This window comes from Mesoplodon mirus, assembly GCF_964341445.2.
Source record: "Mesoplodon mirus genome assembly, chromosome: 10".
NCBI lineage: Eukaryota > Metazoa > Chordata > Mammalia > Artiodactyla > Ziphiidae > Mesoplodon > Mesoplodon mirus.
Genome location: NC_138986.1, coordinates 88,141,687 through 88,164,929, shown reverse-complemented (window position 1 = coordinate 88,164,929; position 23,243 = coordinate 88,141,687). Strand labels below are relative to the sequence as shown.

Genomic DNA, 23,243 nt, shown 5'->3' with positions numbered 1-23,243 from the left:
ACTAAACATATTTCCTCAGTTTAAACTGTTTTCATGTGAAAAGGGTACATGCCAAAGACAGAAATTCGTTGTAAATGTAAGAACAATGATTACTTCATGAAAATGATGATCCTTGTTATTTAAAATTTAAAAATCAGAACAGTACTGTCAACTGAACTTTCTGATATATGAAAACATTCTTTAATCTGCATTGTCCAAAACAGTAGCTATTAGCCATATGTGTGGCTTTCAGGCCTTGATATGTGGCTAGTGGGAGTAAGGAAGTGAATATTTAAGTTCGCTTAAACAGCATATGGCAAGTATCCACCCACACTGGACAGAGCAGATCTAGAACTTACAGAAAAGTTCAGAAAAGAATACGAACACACACAATATAAAAATGATCATCAGTGTAGCAGACAGTCATATTTCTCACCCACAGCACTATCGGCCTCCGGGGAAGAACAATTCATCGTGCAGGATTTCCCTAAGGAGAATACAGTCCTTTCAAACAATAAAGGTTTTTTCCCCCAAATTTGATTTTTTGGCCGCTCTTGATATTACAGGGTATTATTTCATTCAAACGAGAATGACCGAAGCTACAGAGTTAAGAGCAATAGTACCTTTTGACCAGCAGAGGGCAGAGAGACGTCACAAACACCACACTTTATATGCCAATTCCAAATGTCTGAGAAGTCCAAATGTATTGAATCCAAAGACACTGCTACATTCACTTACACAAAAGGGACTGTACTTGCTGAAGTAAGAGGAAACGTGCTAAAAGAAACGTATATTTTTCAAAAATAGGTCCCCCCAGAAAATTTTTGTCAATTTTATCAGTTTATTTAAGAGTTAACTATAATTCCTCAAACAAAACAAAATAACCCTGGCAAATAAAATGTCAACCAAGCCTTAATTTCAAGGTCATTTACTTACATATTAGCACTTTTCCATGGGTTGCAAAATAAATTCTAAACAATTTTCCTCACAGTGTAAAAGCTGTCAGAATCCGTAGGAAAATAAAGCATTCGATTCAAAAATAAACTAAACGCGGAAAACAAAACAAACAATGGCATCTGGCAAAGGTGCTAAGAAGCGGCCCAGGTGTGCATGAGGACGGCACGCTGAGACCCGCCCAGTCACTGCCGACTCCAGGGCGGCTGGCCTTCGCTCCACCACACTCCCGCAGGGAGCCGGAGCGGCTTCCCGCCCACCGGCCCACGGCCCCTCGCAGCCCCGCCCTCCCCTCCGCACCACCGGGCCTCGGGCCGCCCCTCTCCCAAGGCTTCTCCCAGCAGCCCGCGCAGCCCCCAGCTCCCGGCGACTCCACCTCCCTCCCGCCTCCTCCCTGCGGCCCCGCCCTCGACCCCGCCCCTGCCCTGCAAGCTCCTCGGCCGGGAGCGGCCTCCGGTGCCGACGACCCCCGAGCCCCTCCCTAGCCTTCCGCCTGGCGCCCGGACCAGTGGACGCCCGAGCCGCTCCCAGCCCCTCCTCCCCAGAGTGACGGCCGCCCTCCACCTCCAAGCCTGCTGCCCGCTTCCTTCCCCAGCTCTCTCTGCAAGGCTGGCCCCACTCGCTGTGCTTTCGGCCTGCCTGTCCCCTTAGAGCGAAGGCTCCTGCGGGGCAAGGCAGGGCAAGGAGGGCTTCTGTCCTACGCCTCTAGCTCAGGTCTGCTCTAAGGGACCAGCAGATAAAGGGCAAAAAAAAAGAGAGAGAGAGAAGGTAGCTGCCTTCTTTTCCTGAGCCTTCCGCAAAGTACTCTTTGAGTGGGCGCAGTCTCAGGATTTGCTCAATTTCATTGTCTACCAGACAAAACATAATTCACAAATGCTTCCTTCAAAGTAGTAAAATAACTACGAGTGTTAAAAAACCAAAACCAAAACAAAGACCTGACTAAATTATCAAACCCTTACTTTGTGCAGGACACCACTTCACAAGCTCAGTTAACCCTCACAATCCTGTGACACAGGGATCACCGTTTTACATGTAGTGACACTGAGGCTTAAAAGTTTAAGTACCACACTCCCACCACAGGGAAGGAAGGAGGGAGGGGAGGGGAAGAGGCGAGGAAGGGAGAGAGGGAGGGAGGGAGGGAGGAAAAGGGAAGGGGAGAGGAGGGGAGAAAAAGAAAAGGAGCTCCAGAGGCAACAGTGGGAGAGCTGATTTCAACACAGAGCTTCTGCCTTCAAAGGCCATGCTTTGAGCATGCCTCTCAAGGGTAACAGCAGAGCAAAAGTTAGGAAATATATAACTCCATTATGTTTTATTATATTTACCTCCTTAAACTTGGGAAGAAAGAATATGTAAATAAATTCAAAACATCCATAAAGACTCTACAAAACTAAGAAGATTCTTTAGAGAACTAACAAAATCTACAAATACAGCATTCCTGTGCCATTTTCCAAATGTTGATTTACTTTGGCAATGAAGTTAAACTGTGGTAATCATTTAAGAGTCCGCTGGTCATCAGGATGATATAAGATAAAAGGAGAAAATAAAAGGAAGCTTAATTTTAAGAATCAATAATCTTTGTTTCACCTGACTGTCCTAAAGTTTAAGCCTTGTCAAACCTATTTCTCACTTTGTTCAGGTGACTGAGTATCATTCAGAAATTCAGCTTAAAAGTTCAAAAGTTTGAGAAAGCATATTACAGTTTTCCTTTATTTTGTTTACTTTTTAAAATAAATATTCTAGTACTTTTTCTTTGCAAAATTTCTCTCTCAAGCAGAAAGATATTCAGTATTTACAAGTATCTCTTTTTTAAACTATTTTTGACACTAAACTATTCCTGACACAATTTCATGAGATGACATGTGCTTTCACTGAACACAGCAGACACCAACAAACAGCATTCCAAGTTTTAAAGCATGTTTGTATTACAGCTATTGCCAAATCTATGTTTAAATAAACTTGGGTAAGTAAATACTTAATATGTAATCATTCCTCATTCAATTTTTTCTTAATATTCTGCCATTACACAGATACAGTTTGGTTAAGCACAAAAACCCAGAATTTACCTCCCTTCTCATTTTGTACAATGGCTGAATTTAAGGAGAATTTAAAATTGAAAAGCTGAGAGATACCTTCTGTGAAGGTCAAGGGTAGTAACACATTCCAGTTGTCTAGGAGACCATCTGCTGCTTTGGCCTCACAAAGCAGAAAATGTGGTTCACTGCCACATCCTCTCACTGTCACAGCTTGGAGCAAGGCATTTAACCTATGAATTAGTTAATTAATCTCTAATAGGAGATCAGACCAGGTACCTGACAGGTCTCTTCTATCTCTAAACTTTTTACAATTTCACTGTTACAAAAAAAGTAGACTTTTCAGAGACTGAAAATCTGTGCAAAGTGCTCGACTGTCACTTATTCACAGGCTGAGAGCATGTAGGGCAGGGGTCCCCAACCCCTGGGCCGCAGGCCGTACTGCTCCGCAGCCTGTTAGGAACCCGGCCGCAGAGCAGGAGGTGGGCAGGCAGGCGAATGAAGCTTCACCTGCCACTCTCTGTCACTCCCCGTCGCTCGCATTACCGCCTGAACCATCCCTCCCCTCCGCCCCCGGCCACAGGCAGTGGAAAAGTTGTCTTCCACGAAACCAGTCCCTGGTGCCGAAAAGGCTGGGGACCGCTGATCTAGGGGTAAATGGTGTGGCTGGCACCAAACTCAGAGGAATGAATGTTCCTGGAATGACCCAACGACTTGACTGGTCATGAGAAAAATGTGAAAATGACATCCCCACCTCCAAATGAAGGAGCAAATCATAAAAGACTAGAAATGACCAATAGCATATTAAAAATGTTCGATTTAAGAGTGTCAAAAAATGCAATATAAAAGTGTGATATCGCTTGCATCAACCCCATTTACTGAAACTTCTCAAGAACACGAATACCCAGGGACAGGCTGGGGGCCCGCCGGTGGGGAGGCCTGGCGGTATAGACACGGCCGGCCTCCCCTGCAGCGCTCCCAGGGGCGCCTTCCACAGCCGAGATCTGCTCTCAGCAAGCTCCGCGCGCACACAAGCTCTGGCGGCAGGGCTGTCCGCAACCACAGGAGTTAGAAAGTAAGTACCCATCCCTGAGGGGACAGATCAGTTTAAGCTACTTTTGAATTATCGATACTCTTAAGACACTTACTGTTAGCAAGTATTCTGTGCGGAGAACACCCTCAACCCTCCTTCAGTACCCCCGCCGTCACTCTCGGCGACTTCACCTAGCTGACCCCTCTCACTCTCGCTCCTCCTCAACGGTTCCACGTCCGTCCCGACCTTCCTCTCCCGTCCAGAGCTAACCACGGCCCCTGCAGGCAACTAGTCTTGTGTTCACGTGTTAACTATATACGCCACGCTTCCTTCTTGGAGAGCTTGCCCGCTCTTGGCCTTGGAGAAGGAACCCCACCTGCTGTTCCTGCAGCCCCCCCTTATGACCCAAAGAAAGAGACAACCGCCTACAGGAAGCCAAAGAGCAGGTCAGACAGACTCAGGAGCCGCTGCGGCGCAGGCAAACAGGCAAACAAACGAACGAGGCAGGCAAGTGGGGAGCCAAGGGGAAGCAGGCAAGGGGAGCCACGCCCTCGGGGCCCAGAGGCGCAGAGCCACAAAACTGGCTGCCCGGGGCCCTTCTAGCTTCCCAGGTCAGGCTGTGGATGTTCTTCTGCTCACTGTGAAACCGGCTAAGACACAGCCATGGGGACGGTACTGATCTGTTCACACAACCGCCCACCCCTCTCGATTTCTGGGGTGCTCAAAAACCTCTACTTCTCAGAGTCCTCTGTAGTTAGACTTCCGAACGGGAATTAGTTTCTACCAACTGGATGCACTCACGCATACTTGAACGCAAAAGCGAGGCAGAGACTATCTTCCTGCCTTTGTGGCTGTTTTCTGCAAGAAAACCGGAAGGCAGAATGTCTAGTCTCCAGCTGGGTCTCGGGTGAGAAGCAGCGGCTCTGAGGGATGACGGGAACACCCCACATTCCAGTACCAGCTTGCAGGGGTGCCAGGGCAGCTGCAGCTTTCTAGTCCCAGGGCCACAGCTAACTTGGGGCTCTCTCACACTGAGCAGTCCAGGGACAGCCTCTGGGCCGGCGGCCCCCTGGCAGGTCAGCCCTTCTGTGATCCGGGACTGGCTCCCCCACCCCTCCTAGGCCTTTCACAAGCACCTCATTTCCCGTAGTAAAGCATTTCCGCCAACATACCCGGAGTGTGCTGTTTTCAGAGCTGAAGCCCTACTAAAACAAGCTCAACTTAAACATACGAAAAGAATATATGATTCTAGTATTCAAAACCCGTGACTTCTATAAATCTGACTAAACAAAGTTTTACATAAGCTAAAAAAGAAAAAGTTAGAAAAAGAGAAATATGGAGTGAGGTCTTATTTTCCAGAAACAGAATCACCAAGGTCACAGAGACCCTCATCAAACACTTAATATACTGCATGAAATACTTCCAAGAACCACTGAGATAAATCAGCTTTTCAGATACTGCTTGTATCGTGGTTATTCAGTTTTCATAAATAACATCTTAAACTGGCAGCACGCGTCGTTCTCGTGCCGAGCATGCTTCTCCCCCTCCTCGGACATTTATTCATTCAACAAATATTTACCAAGCACGACAAAAATCCCTGACTTCCTACACTCTAGAAAGGGAGACAAATGTTAAACAAAATTAAGTACACAATGAGTGAGGACCTAACCTAACCTAGGAGCGGAGGCCGGGCCATATGCACATCTGGAAGAACACTCCAGGGAGAGAGAACATCAAGTGTGAAGGCAAGGCGACAGAAGCCTGGTTAGTAAGTATGTTCAGGGGCAGGGAGGGCGGTGTGGACTGCTCTAAGGGCTTTGGCTTTTTACTCTGATAGACAAAAATAATGGAGGGTTTCGGGTAGAGCAATGACATGATCTAACTACCTAACCTGACTTTTTAAAGATCATTCTGGCAGCTGGGTTAGAACCGGCCACAGAGGCAAGAATAAAGCTGGGAGACCAATTGGGAGACTACTGCAGTTCACATGGGGAAAATTCCAAAGTTTGGGGGCTGAGCAAAAGGGCACAGTAAGATGGGGAAGACTGTCCAAGGAGCAGGCCTGGAGGAGGACGATGAAGAATTAAGTTAAGCCATGTTAATTTCGAGCTGCTGGATGAACAATGTACGCAGTTGGATATATGAGTATGGAGTTCTGGGATGAGATCAAGTCTTTAGTCTGAAGATATGTATCAGGAAGTCATCCACTCACAGTCGATAATTAAAAGCAAGAGACTGTATGAGACTGGCAAGGGAGAGAATACAAACGGAAGCGAAGAGATTCAAGAACTGAGTCCTGTGGGGGGGCAAGCCTCCCTCTTCTTCTAATCAAACAACAACGCTCAGTGCTGTTTTACTTAGGTTAACTCTAGTTCCTTTTCTATCCCCTACGATGAAAGTCTTAAATACAGACAGCTCTGGGTTCAGGATTCATTAGCGCCTTATACAACGTCCATTTATATGGCAATGAGCAGCCGTGCCTTAGGCACAAGAGGTGCTCAGAAAATACATGTGAAATGAATACTTTTTTTTAATACATCTCTATTGGAGTATAATTGCGTCCCAATACTGTGTTAGTTTCTGTTGTGCAACAGAGAGAACCAGCCATATGCATACATATGTCCCCATATCTCCTCCCTCTTGCATCTCCCTCCCACCCTCCCCATCCCACCCCTCTAGGGGATCACAAAGCACCGAGCTGATCTCCCTGTGCTCTGCGGCTGCTTCCCAATATTTCTTTAAGTAACCCCTGGATAAAATATAAGTTAGGGATCAGCATCAGAGGGTTCTGGTGTATTTTCATGGTTTGCTGCCATTCTTTTCATTGTGTTCTTAAAAAACAGGATAAGGAAGAAGAGAAATTAGTACCACGCTCATCACTACATTTTTAAACACTTTATTAACAACAGCTAGTCAGTACGTAAACAGCTCCACGATAATCCTTTTTCTGATCCAGCATCCTGGAATGAGTAGGGTCTACCATCAAGAGCCAGCAGCTAATTTATTTACTCCTTCATCACTCTGTCTTTGTAATAACAGTTTATTTGAAGGGTTTTTTTTTAACTTCTTTTGTTCTCTTGGTATGTTTACACAGACTCCCAGCATGTTCAGAATGGTTGATAGGATGAGATTACATAAATGTCCAGATACACACTGTCAGTCAAGACTAGATGACTAATGTAGTCTTCTAACTGAAGAGAAAAAAAAATGCACACCAAGGTGAACTCAACATTTTTTAAGTCCAGAAGGGTCCTCCTTATTTGCTGATGGCTTGTTTGAGTTTATTCTTTAGGCACAAAAACTAGAATTTTTTTCCTAACTTTTATTATCAAAATTTTTCAAATACAGAAATACATAAAGAATAGTATAGTGAACACCCACATACCCACTGCCCATTGTTAATATTTTGCCATCTTCATCTTTGTATGTGTTGAAGCTTCTTAAAGTAATTTCAGGCAAAAGACATCACCCCCCTAAATACTTCAGTATGAAGCTTTAAAAAATATGTTTTCTCCCCATAACCACAATCACCACACCTACCAAATTAACAGTAAGTTCTCAATGTCCTCTAATACTCAGTACATATTCTACTTCCCAAAACTGTGCCTCCAAAAAAATTTTTTTTGTAAAGGACTTTTTCAAAAAGTATAGTGCCTTTTAACTTAGAAGAGCCCCACTCCCAACTTTTTCCTTACCACTGACTTGGTAAAGAGATGTTAAACCCAGGTTTAACATAAATAATAATTACAACCTCCACTTTAAATATTTTCAGGGGTCACATACATATATGAAGTGTCTTCTGATCAGTATAATGCTCCTTACTTTGTGTGAATTCTAAAAATAACTCGAACATAGATATTCAAGGTGCACCATAAAGATTAAAGCTCAGCTGGGTGGTACTGGTCTAAAGATCCGTTACTCAGCTGTGGCGCATCAGTAAGTATTGTTCGGGACTGATACCCTCTATATATAAAAACTTTTAGACTAAAAGAATTTAGTATAGATCTGATGTGAATAAATAAGCTTATTCAATCTGAACATATAGTAACTTTAGCCGTTACATACTAAGTAATATACACATATGTGTTTTATACATTCGTTTAAACATATGAAAATATTTTTCCAGGTTCTTCCAATTACATTTCTATCTCACAAGGTGTGGGCTGCAGACTATCACCATACTTCGAGTACCTGATACAACTTTCACTATGAAATTTTAAAACCTCAACGATTTTTTTGCCTTCTAGTATGCCTTGTATCTTTTACCTGACGGCCGGGACAGCATGTCCGGGTAAAAGAAACTGCTGTAAATAGGCCTCAGCAATGTGGTGGTGAGGGGCTGGCGAGCGGAGCGTGCTATAGCCCCTGTGACTAGTTTTCAGTTTGCCAGTGAGTCTCTGCCCCTGTACTGGGAACTTCACAAACCTTCTCCGTTTCTTCTCCCCCACCCGCCCCCTTCCTTCGGGTGGACAGGACGGCTAGATTAGGCAGGAGCTGGGATTTCCCTTCCATCACTCGAAAGGCTAGAGCTGCCTGGAGTTAGGTACTTCCGTCCCCCGGGGTCAGTTAAGCTCTATTTAGATAGTTTTTCCCGAGGGCCTACCTTGCTGAAAAGAACAGAATGCTCTGGTGCATTTCAGAATGGTTCCTTGTCCCCTCCTCCTGCCAGAAGCACTAGGAGCTTTTCTCCCGCATGCGCGGCGTTTAGCCCCTTGAGGTTGGGCTCACAGACAGGTGTGGCCCTCCCGAGTCCCCCCAGAGGGAGCCTCCAGCAACTCATCTGTTGCAGTCTGCGTTTTCCCAGCTCAGTACTGGTTGCCAGAGTGGTGATGGACATTGTGACTCTATGCGCTCACCTGCTTCTGCGATCTGGGGGACAGCAGCTGGCCCTGCACCCTCATGTTTCGGGTGGACCTAAGAAGAGCTGTTGATTTGTTCAGCCTGTGCAGCTCCTCCTTGTTAGGACGGAGACACCTGAACCTCCTTCCAGTCTCGAAGCCGCACCCGAATCCGGAAGTCCCCTCCACTATTTTTTGAAAACTAGAGAAACATTTATTTTAGGTAGAAACCACTCACTGTTTCCTCTTGTTTACAGGCATACTTTAACAAATAAGTTAAAAACAATCAGAAGTGTAACTGCCTAAATGTGGGACAAGAGATAAAAGCCCAATAAAGAAGGCAACCACCTGACAGCCTTGTCTTATCTACGGAAGTGAAACCGCTGTCTCCACTAAAAAATTCCAAATAACTAATTTTCAGTCAATAATGAGAGGGAAAACTGCTTCTGTACAATAATTGAGCACAATTTCCACAGGGAAGAAATATTTATTTGAATGTGACAATACGGGGGAAGTAATAGCAGCAATAGACTAGTGACCTTTACATATAAAAATAATTTAATGAAAACAGAAGAGGAAACCATGTTACAAAGAAAAGAAAGTATCTGTATCAAATATTTCAATAGAATTTATCTTTTTTTTACTTCTTATAATAACCACATCAAAAAGTTAACCCTTCTGAAGTAATCAATTACATCTATAAACATGTTAAATACAATTGAGAAAATTTTCACAACAATAAAACTTAGCTAAAATCAGGAGGAAGAAGCAGTTTTCTTACATCTGAAACCTTGGACAATTCTCTTAAAAAGTAATTGGGAGGAAAAAGAAAGCACAAAGTATTTTTTGCTTTATTTTTAAAATTCAGCTATAAAGGGCACTTTAAAACTGTGCATCTATGACAATCTCCTCAGCATTTATAGCAATATGTTAACAAGACTGCCATGTCTTTTTAAATGTGTGTTGTAAAATGTCTCCCTCTGGCACCCAAGCTTTCATTCCCACATCTGACTTACTCTGAAATCCTTCCAGGTGGGAACAGAGAGCATCAGTACAGTTTTCTCACTGAATTATGAAATAAAATACGATGAAATGAGATACAATAAAATAAAATATGAAATGAAACAAATACAGATTGTCAACCTTCCTACCACTAGATTACCATCCCCCCCACCCCCACTCCTTCCCCTGGAAACCAGGAGCCCTTCAAGCCTCGCCTCAGGGGGCTCCGAGGAGGCTTAGCCCACCTTCCTTCCTCCTGCAGGTCCCAGGAAGGATCCAGCAGGTGGGCACAAGAAGTCCGCAGGAAGCAGACGTGGAAAGGGCTCCAGCAGGGCATCTGAAGTGGTTAAAGCAGTTTCTTAAAACCCCTCATGGTCTACGCCAGCACACCAAGACAAACATCCCACATGAGAAGCAGCACGACAGCCTGGAGGCTCTCGTCCGAGTTCAGTCAGGATCCTGGCATCAAAGCAACTCTGACCAAGTTAAAGTCTCAGGGTTCCCATCTCTAATGTGGGAATTCTTATGCCCTTGGGGTTGCTGTGGAATCGCACAAAGTACTTATATGAAAGCAGGAAAAGACTCTCAGTTCATGGGAGAGAGAACTGACATGGCTAAGTGCTCTGGTCAAGCACAGTAACAGCACAATTTTGCACCTCGAGAGAAGGTACTGGGTTTGATTCCTCTTTAAATACCTAGTAAAATGGATGTGGTTGAAATGTTCAGTGAAGTTGTACACAGGACTGCACCTGCTTTATCTTCAAAACTCACTCTGGCAGACAACAGATCTCTTAGTCTCTTAAGAATTAAGAGATTTCAGGAACCTGACTTTAATTACACACATTTCAGTTTATCTCCAATCACACTCCTTTCTACTGCTGTTCAAAACGCTAGGTTGTTTGTGGATTCACATCCAACATTTACTGACTACTTATATATATCAGACTCTGTATAAATGCTTCATATGCATTATGTCACGCAAAAACCATCATGGATAATCCTATCAACTTATCAACATGTTTACTAAGATTATACAAGTTTAATAGGAAAATGGTATACAGGAAAGGGTACCATCAAGGAGAAACAATTGAGGAATATCCACCTATGCCCCACCCACCATTAGGAACGTGATATTTAAGTAGAACAATTTAAAATGCAGAAATTTTCCTTCTTCTTTCCTTTAATGAAAGTCTAACTCTTCTAACATACTGAGATTTTAGTCTTCATAAGAGTAACTATCAGGGTTACAGACATAAAATCACACACACACTTCTTTGAGGGGGTGTGAAGCACAGTTAGAGCTGATTTTGGAATCTAACCACCTATGTGAGGTGTGACTTCTGCACTTCACATTCTTAAGACTGGCAGGTGCAGCTCCCTATTATCAAGTTCATGCCCCACGGTCTGCCATCAAACGTAATGCACAATTCTGTTCGGAGATATCTGTTCAAATTTATGTCTTCCTATCATGAGCCCCTATACTGGAGGGGAGTAAGCTATCTCCATTGAGACAAAAATAGAATTTTACTCAACAGCAGCAAAGAATTATTAAGAAAAGCCATAAACTTAAGGAAAACCCCTCTTTGATTACAAACTCTAGATGCTGAAAGGGCATATAGAGCAATAACTTATCTTTGCAGAGTAAAACAGAAAGCCATTAAAATCAGGGAATCTATGATAGGGGAATTCCTTATATGTACAACCACATAACAAGTAAAATTTAATTTTTTCAACAAATTTCAAGAAACTGCAGCAGACACACAACTAATAAAGACACAATCCGACTCAACTACCTCTGGAGCAGGAAAAGAAACGTAGGCATAGACCTGCCTTCAAGTGGTTTACTAAGCTGGGAGGGAACCTCAGCAACTGAAGACTCCAAGGGTCCCAGGCTGCTTATTAGGATTTGAATGTCCTTCAAATAATGATTTCCAAGTCTTAGGAAGCAGGCCACTGGTCTCACGACAGATAAATTCCAACATCACAGAATGAGAACACCGTAGAGCCCCTCAGAGTTCGCAGTGCTAAGCGGCATTCTTTTGGTGAATATTATGGTGATCTTATCTACACACTGTATTTGCATTACATCCCTACAGATTATCACAGTGCCCAATAGAAAATCCTGCACCCTAGGGGCACCAAAAAACTGACGTTCTAAAGGCGCCATAAGGAACTTCAGAGCTGTGTATGAATAACATGACTTCCCAAGAAAAAACAAAAGGTTAAACCAATAATTTCCAAACTATTTTTAAGTACTCATTAGTATTCTGATAGACTTGAAAATGGGGGTGGGGGGAGGAGGGAGGGGCACCAATCAAGGATCCTTTACCCTTTAAGCCAGGATCAAGAAGAGTACTACTTTTGCAAAATCTTTACTCAGACCATGGAAGAGGAAAATTACTTCAAGAGTGTATATGTTGTACAGACTTAAATAAAGTAATTTAGAACCTGCTATATAATCTATAGCAATTGTTATATCGCCAAATGAATAAAACAATATACTGGTACAGCATTTTACTTTTGAAAAGTAAAATGAGCTACCCTCCCTCACCCCCAATCCCTGGCAACCCCTGATCTATCTACTATAAGTTTTACCTTTCTAGAAGTCCATATAACTGGAATCATATATCGTGGAGTCTTTTGTGTATGGATTCCTCACTAAGCATTAACGGTTTTAAGATCAATCCACATTACTGACTGTAACACTAGTTTGTTCCTTTATATTGCAAAGTATTATATCACTGTATGGATGTACCATAGTTGTTTATGCATTTATCAACTGATGGACATTTGGATTGTTTCCAGTGTTTGGCTATTATGAATTAAAGTTGCTATGAACATTCTAGTACAAATTTTTTCTTATTCTAAATAAGAGTCCTTATCAGATATAATATTTTCTGCAGTTTATGATTTTCTCTTTCATTTTAACAATGTCTTTTTTTTAAGGGAATTCCTTTATTTTTATTTTTTATTTATGTATTTATTTATTTTTGGCTGTGTTGGGTCTTCGTTTCTGTGCGAGGGCTTTCTCTAGTTGCGGCAAGCGGGGGCCACTCTTCATCATGGTACGCGGGCCCCTCACTATCGCGGCTTCTCGTTGCGGAGCACAGGCTCCAGATGCGCAGGCTCAGTAGCTGTGGCTCATGGGCCTAGTTGCTCCACGGCATGTGGGATCTTCCCAGACCACGGCTCGAACCGGTGTCCCCTGCACTGGCAGGCAGATTCTCAACCACTGCGCCACCAGGGAAGGCCCTAACAGTGTCTTTTGAAAAGCAAAAGTTTTTAATTTTTACGAAGTTCATTTTCTCAATTCTATCTTTATGGATTGTGCTTTTGTATCCTATCCAAGAGATCTTTGCCTAACCCAAGATCTCAGCAACTTTTATTACTCCTTTCAAGTTAATTTTCAAGCACAGTATAAGTTAAAGGTCGAGGAATATTCTGTTGTTGTATAAAAGATTATCCTTTCCCTACTGAATTTACCTTGGCAATTCTGTTAAAAATCAGCTGACCTTATATGTGACTCTATTTCTTGACTATTGTGTTCCATTGATCTATGTCTCTCCTTAGACCAATACCACTGTTTTGATTACAGTAGCTTTATATATGTATATATATTTTTAAATTTATTTATTTATTTTTGGCTGTATTGGGTCTTCGTTGCTGCATGCAGGCTTTCTCTAGTTGCAGCGAGCGGGGGCAACTCTTCGTTGAGGTGTGCGGGCTTCTCACTGCAGTGGCTTCTCTTCTTGCGGAGCACGGGTTCTAGGCACGCGGGCTTCAGTAGTTGTGGCGTGTGAGTTCAGTAGTTGTGGCGCACGGGCTTAGTTGCTCCACGGCATGTGGGATCGTCCCGGACCAGGGCTCAAACCCGTGTCCCCTGCATTGGCAGGCGGATTCTTAACCACTGCGCCACCACGGAAGCCCAGTAGCTTTATATTAATTGTTGAAAACAGGTTGTGTAAGAAACCCAATGTTCTTTTGCTTTTTCAAAATTGTTCAGATACGGGGGTCTCCTTTGCATTTCATTATAAATTTTAGAATCAACTTGTCAATTTCTACCAAAAAAGCCTTCTGAGATTTTTACTGGGATCATACTGAATCTACAGATTAATGTGGAGAGAACTAAAATCTTAAAAAGATTGTGTCTTCTAATCCATAAACACGGTACATCTCTCCATTTCTTTAGGTATTCTTTAAGTTCTCTCAGCAATCTGTGGTAGTTTTCAGCATACAAGTCTTGCATATATTTTGTTAAATTTATCACTAAGTTTTCATATTTTTTTACAACTGCAAATAATAAGTTTTATTTCAACTTATCAACTGTTTGTTGCTGGTATATAGAAATAGTTAATTTTTCTATAACCACCTCGATTCCTGCAACCTTGATAACTCAATTACTGGTTCTAATACCTTTATTGTAAATTTCTAAGGATTTTCTACATAAATGGTCATGTTGCAAAGAGTTTGTTAAATGACTCTTGTGTGCATATGAGATTTTAAGAATAATTTCTGTGAGAATGGCTAATTTAAACTGTACTCACTTCACCACCCTATGCCCTCTTAAGTACATCCAGAGCAGTACCTATTATAAAAATCTAGGTTCAGTATACAACTTTATCACAAATTCACTTGTGGTAAGCAGAATAATGGCCCCAAAGATGTCCAATACCTGGATCTGTAAATATGTTACCTTCCACAGCAAAAGAAACTTTGCAGGGTAATTAAGGACACCGGTGTTCTCCTGAATTATCTAGGTAAAGTCAACGTAATCACAGCAATGACGGAAGCAGAGAGGCAGAGAGAAAGGATCTGAAGATGACACCCTGAAGATGTAGGAAAGGCGTCAGGAGGCAAACATCTCAGGTGGCCTCTAGAAGCTGGAAAAGATAGGAAAACAGATTCTCCCCTACAGCCTCCAGAAGAAACACCTTTGATTTTAGCTCAGTAAGACTCATTCTGGACTCTAACCTCCAGAACTATAAGATGATAAATTTGTGTTGCTTTAAGTCACTAAGTTTGTGATAATTTGTAATATCAGCAACAGGAAATTAATATACCAGGAATGATCATTTCACTTCAATAAACATACTTCTGCTAGTTTTTTGGCACCATCACCACCCTACACTAAAAGCAACTTTCAAGAGTAGAAATGCATGAACTAAAAAAAATCTAGACCATATTACTCAGCCAAAAAAAGAATGAAATATTGCCACTTGCAGCAACATGGATGGACCTAGAGATTACACTTAGTGAAGTGAGTCAGACAAGGACAAATATATAACATCACTTATATGGGGAATCTGAAAAATAACACAAATTGGGAATTTCCTGGTGGTCCAGTGGTTAGGACTCGCGCTTTCAGTGCCGAGGGCACAGGTTCAATCCCTGGTTGGGGAACTAAGATCCAACAAGCCATGCGGTGCAGCCAAAAAATAAAATAATAACTAAAAAATAAAAAGTAGCACAAATGAATCCATATACAAAACAGAAACAGACTCACAAACACAGAAAACAAGCATATGGTCACCAAAGGGTGGGGAAGGGACAAGTTAGAATTATGGGATTAACAGATACAAACCACTTTACATAAAATGGATAAGCAACAAGGATTTAATGTATAGCACAAGAATTAAATTCAACACCTTGTAATAACCTATAATGGAAAATAATCTGAAAAAAATACATATGTATAACTGAATCACTCTGCTGTACACCTGAAACTAACACAATACTGTAAACCAGCTATACGTCAATTTTTTAAGAAAAAGTCCAGACTAAACCATAATTTTTTATAGATTTTCTTATATTGGAAGATAAAGCTACCCTAAATACGATTTGCTACACAATTTTTAAAATTCCTTTCATTTTCTTTTTAAGTTTGAGTTCAAGATGATCACTGGCCCTTGAAATGCACTCTTTACAAAAGATCAAGGGCAGACATCTGAAGGTCTGTCATCAATCACTCTTAGAAGCAATCACTTGGATCTCTTATAAAACTAAGACCAAAAGTTGTTGGGGAGAGGAGGATGTCGAAGAGAATAGAAGATTACTAGAAAGCTTATAATTCTCTCCCCTCTGGACCCTCAAAGTCCTCACGTTTACCACTCAAAATACATGTGAACAACTAATTTGCACATATTTCCAACAGCACCTCATCTAAAGCTCTGTTTTAAGTAAAATATTTTCAAAAAAATCATTTCTATATGATACTATAGCTAAATGCCATTCAGAGTTAAGAAAACTCCACCTAATACCTTAGGCAAAAAATACTGACGTTGATAAATGTACACAAGTAATTGAAAATGTAATATACCTGTAGGTCTTTTCTTTAAAATGATGAAGGAAAGCATGTCTTGGCTTTAGTAACCGACTGGAAGAGGGGGTATTTCTTTGATTTTACTCTACCCCAAGAAAGCATTAAAATGAAAACGTTTCACACAACAGGACCTCTCAACCAGTGAGGAATATTCCTGTTAGTTACATGATATGCCTTGAGATAATTAAAACTAATACCAAGTAAATTTGCTCAGCAAGACCTAAGTCATCAGTGAAAAGCTTTTAAACAGTATAAAGGTTTGATCATGATCCAAAGTTCAATAAGACCCCAAACTATTTCATACCCTCAATAATAATTATACACCCTCAATAACAGAATTTTTTTAAATTAACAATAATAGTAAATACTGACATAGAAGTGACCACAGGTAGGGAATTCAGGAAATAACACAGACCACGAGGGAGATGAAATAAAGCTTTGCAGTAAGGCTCAACAAGGACAGGGTCACCAAGCAAGTTAGAGGCAAAGCTTGTTAAGACTCACACCTGGCTTTACTAAACACTGTCCACATTTGCATGCATTTGGCAATAATCTCTCTGAGAAATACCTTAAGTGAGCTTGAAGGTGGTAATCTCTTCCCCAAAATAACCTCTTCTATCAAGAATTTCAACTACAAAAGCGTATGTTTTCTTTCAAGCAGGGAACATGCAGTTAACAACATACACTCTGGAGCTAGATCTCCTGGGTTCAAAATCTTGACTCTACAGTCCAGATTCCCACCTCTATCTCGTCCCAGTAAAGTCGGAATTTCCCCTAACGCTCACACCTGCTCCTCTGGGCTGCACCCCCAGGCTGGGCTCTAGAGCAAACTGAGATAAGCTGAGATGCCGACAGGGCCTCTTAACATACTGGAGGAAAACACACACTATCAACTCTGTTGGGAGGTTCCCAAGTTTCTTTGATCTTTTTCTATTGAGCAATGGAGAGAAACATGAGTTGATTCTACCCAGGGAAGACACTAGCGGTAGCAGCAGCAGCAGGAGGACAAGGCTTGAGTTTATAATGTCGCCAATATATAATTACAATATCAAATATCTGACTCTGCCTTATAGAAAGCGTGGGTTCAAGTCTGTACAGGTCAGTAAGGGCAATATACGTATCTTGTACAGCAAGAATTAAGGAGATGTAGATTTACTTAATTAATGAAATCAAGTAGGGAAAGAATAGTTTAATCTTGAAAGAAGAAAAAGACAAAGTAGTAGTATTGGGAGGAAAAAAGCAGGGGACCACACGCAGCCTAAGTTATAAACTGATGAACCGGAGAGACCGCGTGGTTTCCATCACAGCTCCAACACCAGAACTCTGCACGTAATCATCAGGGGAAACCCCGGGATCCACAGAATTATACGAACGGACCCGTAAGACTGAAGTTTAGCATTCTGGGGGAACTTTTAGATGGGCAGGTCTCTTTAGATGAATTATAATCACAGACTTCTGTTTACATGAATTTATCCTACAAGCATCAACATCATCATAAACACCTCAAGGTAAACTTTACTTTTTAATAAGAATTACTTTAAAATAGGTTTATATAAGAACTCTTAAGTATCAAACACTTAATGAAAAATGTTCCCCGTCCTCTGCTACCCACAGTGGACTCTAGGACTCGGTCTCACAATCTCCATTTCACGTTTCTAATTTGTGAAGAGGCTAGAAAACTAAAAGGCTCCCTTGAAGGCAAGGGACTGGACATCAGTGAGGCCGGCCAGTGGTCTGCACGTGGAAGGCACAAGCGCAGCAGAGCCCATCTTTCTACAGTCAGGGCAACCGACAAAAACGTCTAACAGACACTGGCCACAGCAGCCTCAGTCCTGGTTCTCCGATCAGTTCACGGGGGAGAAGCAGCCAGGGCAGTGGTGGCAGGGGCAACAGCGTGTGCCCTTGAAACCAGAAGTCCAGTAGTGGCTCCCTGACTTTTGTTCCTCCAGCCCTTTCAACGATGCTGTGAGCAGCCTATTCCTTAATAGAAATTATGTGACAGCTACGGTGGTTCTGTTTCCTGCCCTGTGGTCGGCCTTACGGTACATTCACAGTAAGAGAGTTCAGGTCCTCTTACACTCTTGCCGGGACCACTGCTACAACCGGGTGACTTGCCAGCCAACTCTCACCACTCCAGCTCTTCCTCTGACCTGCCGCCACCACATGTGAGCATGCTTAAAAACACTTTACCTAAAAAAGGGTCGTACACAAACCTCTCACGTTGTTTTATATACCTGACTGTGCCCTTTAATTCCTTCTCCACCTGGTAGATGAAGTCCCACCCACGTTCAGAGCCGGGCTCAAAGGAGACCGCTTCTGGGAGTCTTTCCCAAAAGGTCGCTCCTCATGCCCAAATGTGCACTCACGTCCGCACACCTGCTGCCTGCCCTCAGCACCGTGCTCATTCACATCCACTCTTTCAAAAGATATTTGCTGAGTCGCATGAACTACTATATGTCACCCATTGTGCCAAGGGCTGGGCCTACAAAGCAAAACAAGACAGACGAGGTCTCTTCCCTCTTAAGCTATAACCCAACCCCTGATTTCCCAATAACTACCCAAATAATGTTTAATTACAATTGTGGTAAGTGTAATAAAGGACTCAGGGTGCGTCTCACATGGATAAGCGGAAGCCTCGCCTAACCTGGGAAGATCAGGGAGAATCCTTTCCCTTGAAGAGACACTCAAGCAGAAACTGGAAGATAGGTAAGCTGACCAGGTAAAAACTTGTTAGAGAGCTTCCTAGGCGGAAGAAACATCATGTGCAAAGGCCCTGAGACAGCATTCTAGGAGCTGTGAAGACAACCAAGGCACAAAAGTCAGGGTGCGAGGAGAGAGCAACCCAAAGTGAGTGGCGAGGGCGGCACTCCTCACAACCACTAGTCGAACACTGAGCACAACGGTTCGGAATTATTCGTGCGCAAAAATGCAGCCCCCACTAAACAAGCTCCTTCAGGTCTTAGAAACATGTTCAGTCCTCTAATCCAATACAGCGCGCAGCAGTGTGTCCTCAGGTCAAGATGTCTGGAGCGAAGAAATGAGTGGGTGATCTGGGACAGGAGCCTAACCTCTCCAGACCAGGCAGTCTCTAGGGTTCAAATACCTTCTGCTTCTGACCCCCCAAAACTTAGACACATTTTCATGCCAAGCCATACGCGCTCAGAATCACAGCTAGCATCAACCACAGACGAAACTTTAAACACTGAAAAGTAAACTTTTAAGTCGGCAAGGGGCTGGCTCCAAATCCTCATTGCTCTGTGAAGCGCCACCCACCGGCAAGCAACAGAACTGCTTTCAAACTCCCACGGAGCCCCACAGGAGGCCAGGGAGAGGAAGGGCGGTACCCTCTACCCGTCCTATTCTCCAGGCTCTCAACAGATTTGCCAAGAGTAGGACCAACAGCAGGAAACTGGCACCTATGCCATCCTCTTCGCCTTCCTTACCTCCCAAATACTATCAAGTGCGGAAGCACACACTGGTGACTAAGAAAATTTCACAACCCAAATGACAGACTTCTGCCGGTTAGTAAAAGGCAACAGAATAGGGCGATCTCTAGCCTTAAGCTTTAGCTCTGGTACAAAGAGCAGTGGAGGAAGCATTCTTTTTAAGAAAGAAAATTGAATTAACTAGGAAGTAGCTTCAAAGTGTATGAAAAGCTTGATGTAGCTTTTCATCAAAAGCGAGGAAAACATCAATTCATATATACAATATGGAACTGCTTTATAATAACTGAGCTGTAAAATAAGACCTTTAGCATGTCTTTTAAAAGTACATATAATCAAAATTCCACTACCTACATTTACTGTGTCACCTGGCATACATAATAATGGATCCAAAATCATGTAACAAGCCAAGAATTCCACTAAGAGAGCTCCCTAATGGAGCTGGATCATACCAGAGACTCAAAAACTTTACAAAATATATTTACTCATAGCAACTGCCCAATCATGTCAATTTTTTCAATTATGACAACTATGAAATCAAGTCTCATTCAACCAACAAGTGGTTTGAACTGTAATTTGTTTTCCCCTGAAGGATCAAGATAAAACAGTGACATAATTTAGATCATTTTAACACTATTCTAGATTTATCAGCAACAGGAAAAAGTGGTGACCTTTCTAAATCATGACTGTGGTGGTCGTGCCTTTCACAGCACATCCTTGAGCGCTTGGTACTACTCTCTTCTCTCCCACCTTCTCCACTTCTCAAACACAAACAAACCCACAAACAGAAGACCAAACAAAACCAAAATAAAAAAGACATCTATTCAATACATATCTACTGAGCTCAGTGGCAATCCAACTAGTGAGCAAAACTAACGCTCCCTATGCCTCCGGCCAGAAGAAGTAACGTTTTGGTCCTAATTTGAGAAGTACCTGATTCTCCTTCTCCCACCCCAAAAAGAGTAAATGGAAATGTCAACATGTGGTAAATAATGGCTTTTTTTAAACCTATAAATTATTTTAGGAAGCATTAGTGAAAATCTGATTTTACAAAATACCTTTTGGCGGAAAGAAACTCGAACAAAAATTATTTTTGAATGATTTCTATACATAAAGGAAGGTAACTGCTGAAACTTATTCAATTTTTAGTGAAGAGATGTAATGCTTACTAGCATCTCTGTCTAACTATGCTACTTATTACTCAAAATGCATACTATAAAACCTCAGCTCCTTCCTTTTTTGGGCCTTTTAAAGGCCCATTTTCCAGGGTTTTACTAGTGCAGTGGTAAGTGAGCAACTGAGCTTCAGTACCGAACAGTATTCCCCGAAAACCACACACATAATCAATATCAGGTAAACAAATACTAGTGCAATAGTCAGGCGTTTCCAACTCATCACCTGAAAGGTAAATATAAGGGCCCAATCGACCTACTATGATATTGAAAAGTGCTCATCAAATGGTCCAGTTAGTCTGGCCACGGGACCTCCCAGTAGCCCAGGAGCTGTAGTAGAGGAACCTGCTGATGCTGTGTGGCTGTCTCATCAAACATTACCTGCCCACTGAGACGTAACTCATTTGTACACTATTGAGGAAGAACAGGAAAGCTTCAGGAAAGGTCTAGGTCAAACAGTGCAGAAATCTTAAATGACGTTTCCAAAGGCTGACTGCTGCTCTGGAGAACCCCCGATCTCTCACCAAACCAACCAAACCATCAAATAAGCAAGATCTTACTGCCAAGCCGTAGGACAGGTTTGTTTTTTAAAAACTCTGAAACATTTTTCCCGTGAGATTACTTATAAGACATTAAATATACATCACATCTCCAAAGCCAAAACATACAGGCTAAAAATAGCGCCTCTATTTCAAAGGCTGAGGCAGGAGCCCTCCAAATGAACAAACTAAAATTAGGTTCTTCTCGTCTCTGGATCTTGAAACTGCACCTTCAACGTTTAAGGGGCACACAAACCACTGTCCACATATACACTCCCCCCAACTAAGTGGTCGGAGAGAATCGAATTAAAGGCTTCAGGAACAGAAGCCCAGCGTGCAAGAGACTCACATAACGAAATTCCTCCTGGTTCCGGCTAAAAGCCAGACTAGAACACACTACGGATGAATGCCGACCCTCATCGCCCGCCCCGGCTGCCGTACTCGGTGCGCTCCGACCACCGCACCGTCAGCCCTGCCCCGGGCGCCCAGCGCCGCAGCCCGAGCGCAGGACGCGGGCCGCCCGGCGGCCCCACCCGCGGAGGCACCTGCCCGGCCGCCCGCTCCGGCCGTGCCCGGGACGCCGGGGTGTCGCTGAGGGGCCCCGACCCCGCCCCGAAGGTCACGCCGCGCTACCTTTAGCCTCGCAGTCGGCGCAGTACTTGTTGTCCTCCTCCCTCAGCAGCTTGGACAGGATGAGCTGGTGCTGCTCGTTCAGCTTCTGCGCCTTCTCCCGGCACGAGCGAGTCGCCATCGCGGCGGCGGGGCGGACGCGGGTGGGGGCCGCGCAGCTGAACACGCCGGTCGCCGCCGGGGCCGCGAGAACTCGGCCGTGAAGCGGCGGCGGCGCCGGCGGCGGCTGGAACAGGAGGAGGGGCGGCGGCAGCGGCGACAGCGCCGACGTTATCCCGCCTCCTCACCCGGCCGGCTCCGCACCCGCCGCTGAGCCGGCGAGGGGGAGGAGTCGGGGCCGAGGCTTCCGGGCGGCGCCGCCGGAAGGAAGGAATGGCGCCGGCGCTCTGCGCATGCGCCGGGCCTCCCGGGACACCGGCCAGCCGGGTGCTTCCGCTCCGGGCCTGCGCCCACGTTGTTCCGAGAAGACGTGGCGCGCTGCCCGCGCTGGGCTTCCCCGCTTTGCAGATACGGTTATCGCTGGGGCCCTCCGGGCCAACCCGCTAAAGGAAGACCTTTCCATGTGCTTCCTTGCCTCTGCTCTTGCGGCACGATATTGGAAAGGCAGAAATAATAAGTGATCGGGTGGATTCTTTCATTCATTCAACGTTTCTTCACGGACACTTTGGAAACAGGCACCGGCCTAGAAGCTAGAGACCCGCATGGAACCAAATAGACAAAACCGCCTCTTACATTGTAGGGGATGTGACGTGTATTGAGGGCCAGCGTCCACTGATGATTACTCTGTGCCGCGAACTGTTAAGTCGTCTAATCCTTTTAACAGCCCTCTTGATAGTGTTTTCCTCGTGGTGCAGACGAGGACCATGAGGCCCGGAGGAGTGAGGGCACGTGGCCAGGTTACGAGCTGCTCCGTGCAGGAGCTGAGGTTCAGACCCAAAGCAGTAAGGCCTTCCTCCCACAAGGAGGGGAGGGAGCGTGGCCGTGGAACCACGGCCCTGGGCCGTGCCGCTTTAAGGAGAAGCTGGATCAACAGTGACCTTTAGTGCAAGAGGAATAACACTAGGGAAAGAAGACATTCTTGATTGGAGTCCAGAGCTGCCCAGTTCAGGCCCATGGGATATGAACCCTGGGTGAGGGAGTTTGAATGTTTTGGTGTGTTGTGGCTTATTAGCAATTTCTAACATGGGGCTCATGGAATCAGAATAAACATGGGTCTTGCCTGTGGTGGGGCAGACGCTAAGAAAGGCCCTAGGCAGGAATCTGTGCATTATAGGGCCAATTCCTAGCCCAGGCCCTGCAGAAAG

At 43.8% G+C, this 23,243-nt stretch overlaps 1 protein-coding gene across 2 annotated transcripts in view; it reads right to left on the bottom strand.

The window, feature by feature from the left end:
* The window catches only part of SMAP1 (small ArfGAP 1), a 157,436-nt gene extending 135,166 nt beyond the window's left edge, over positions 1 to 22,270 (bottom strand). For both annotated transcript variants that reach the window (XM_082634167.1, XM_082634169.1), the window contains exon 1: positions 21,943 to 22,270. In XM_082634167.1, coding sequence (XP_082490293.1) covers positions 21,943 to 22,060 — 118 coding nt within the window. In that variant the 5' untranslated portion in view covers positions 22,061 to 22,270. The remainder of the gene's footprint in view (positions 1 to 21,942) is intronic.
* Positions 22,271 to 23,243: the final 973 nt, after the last annotated feature.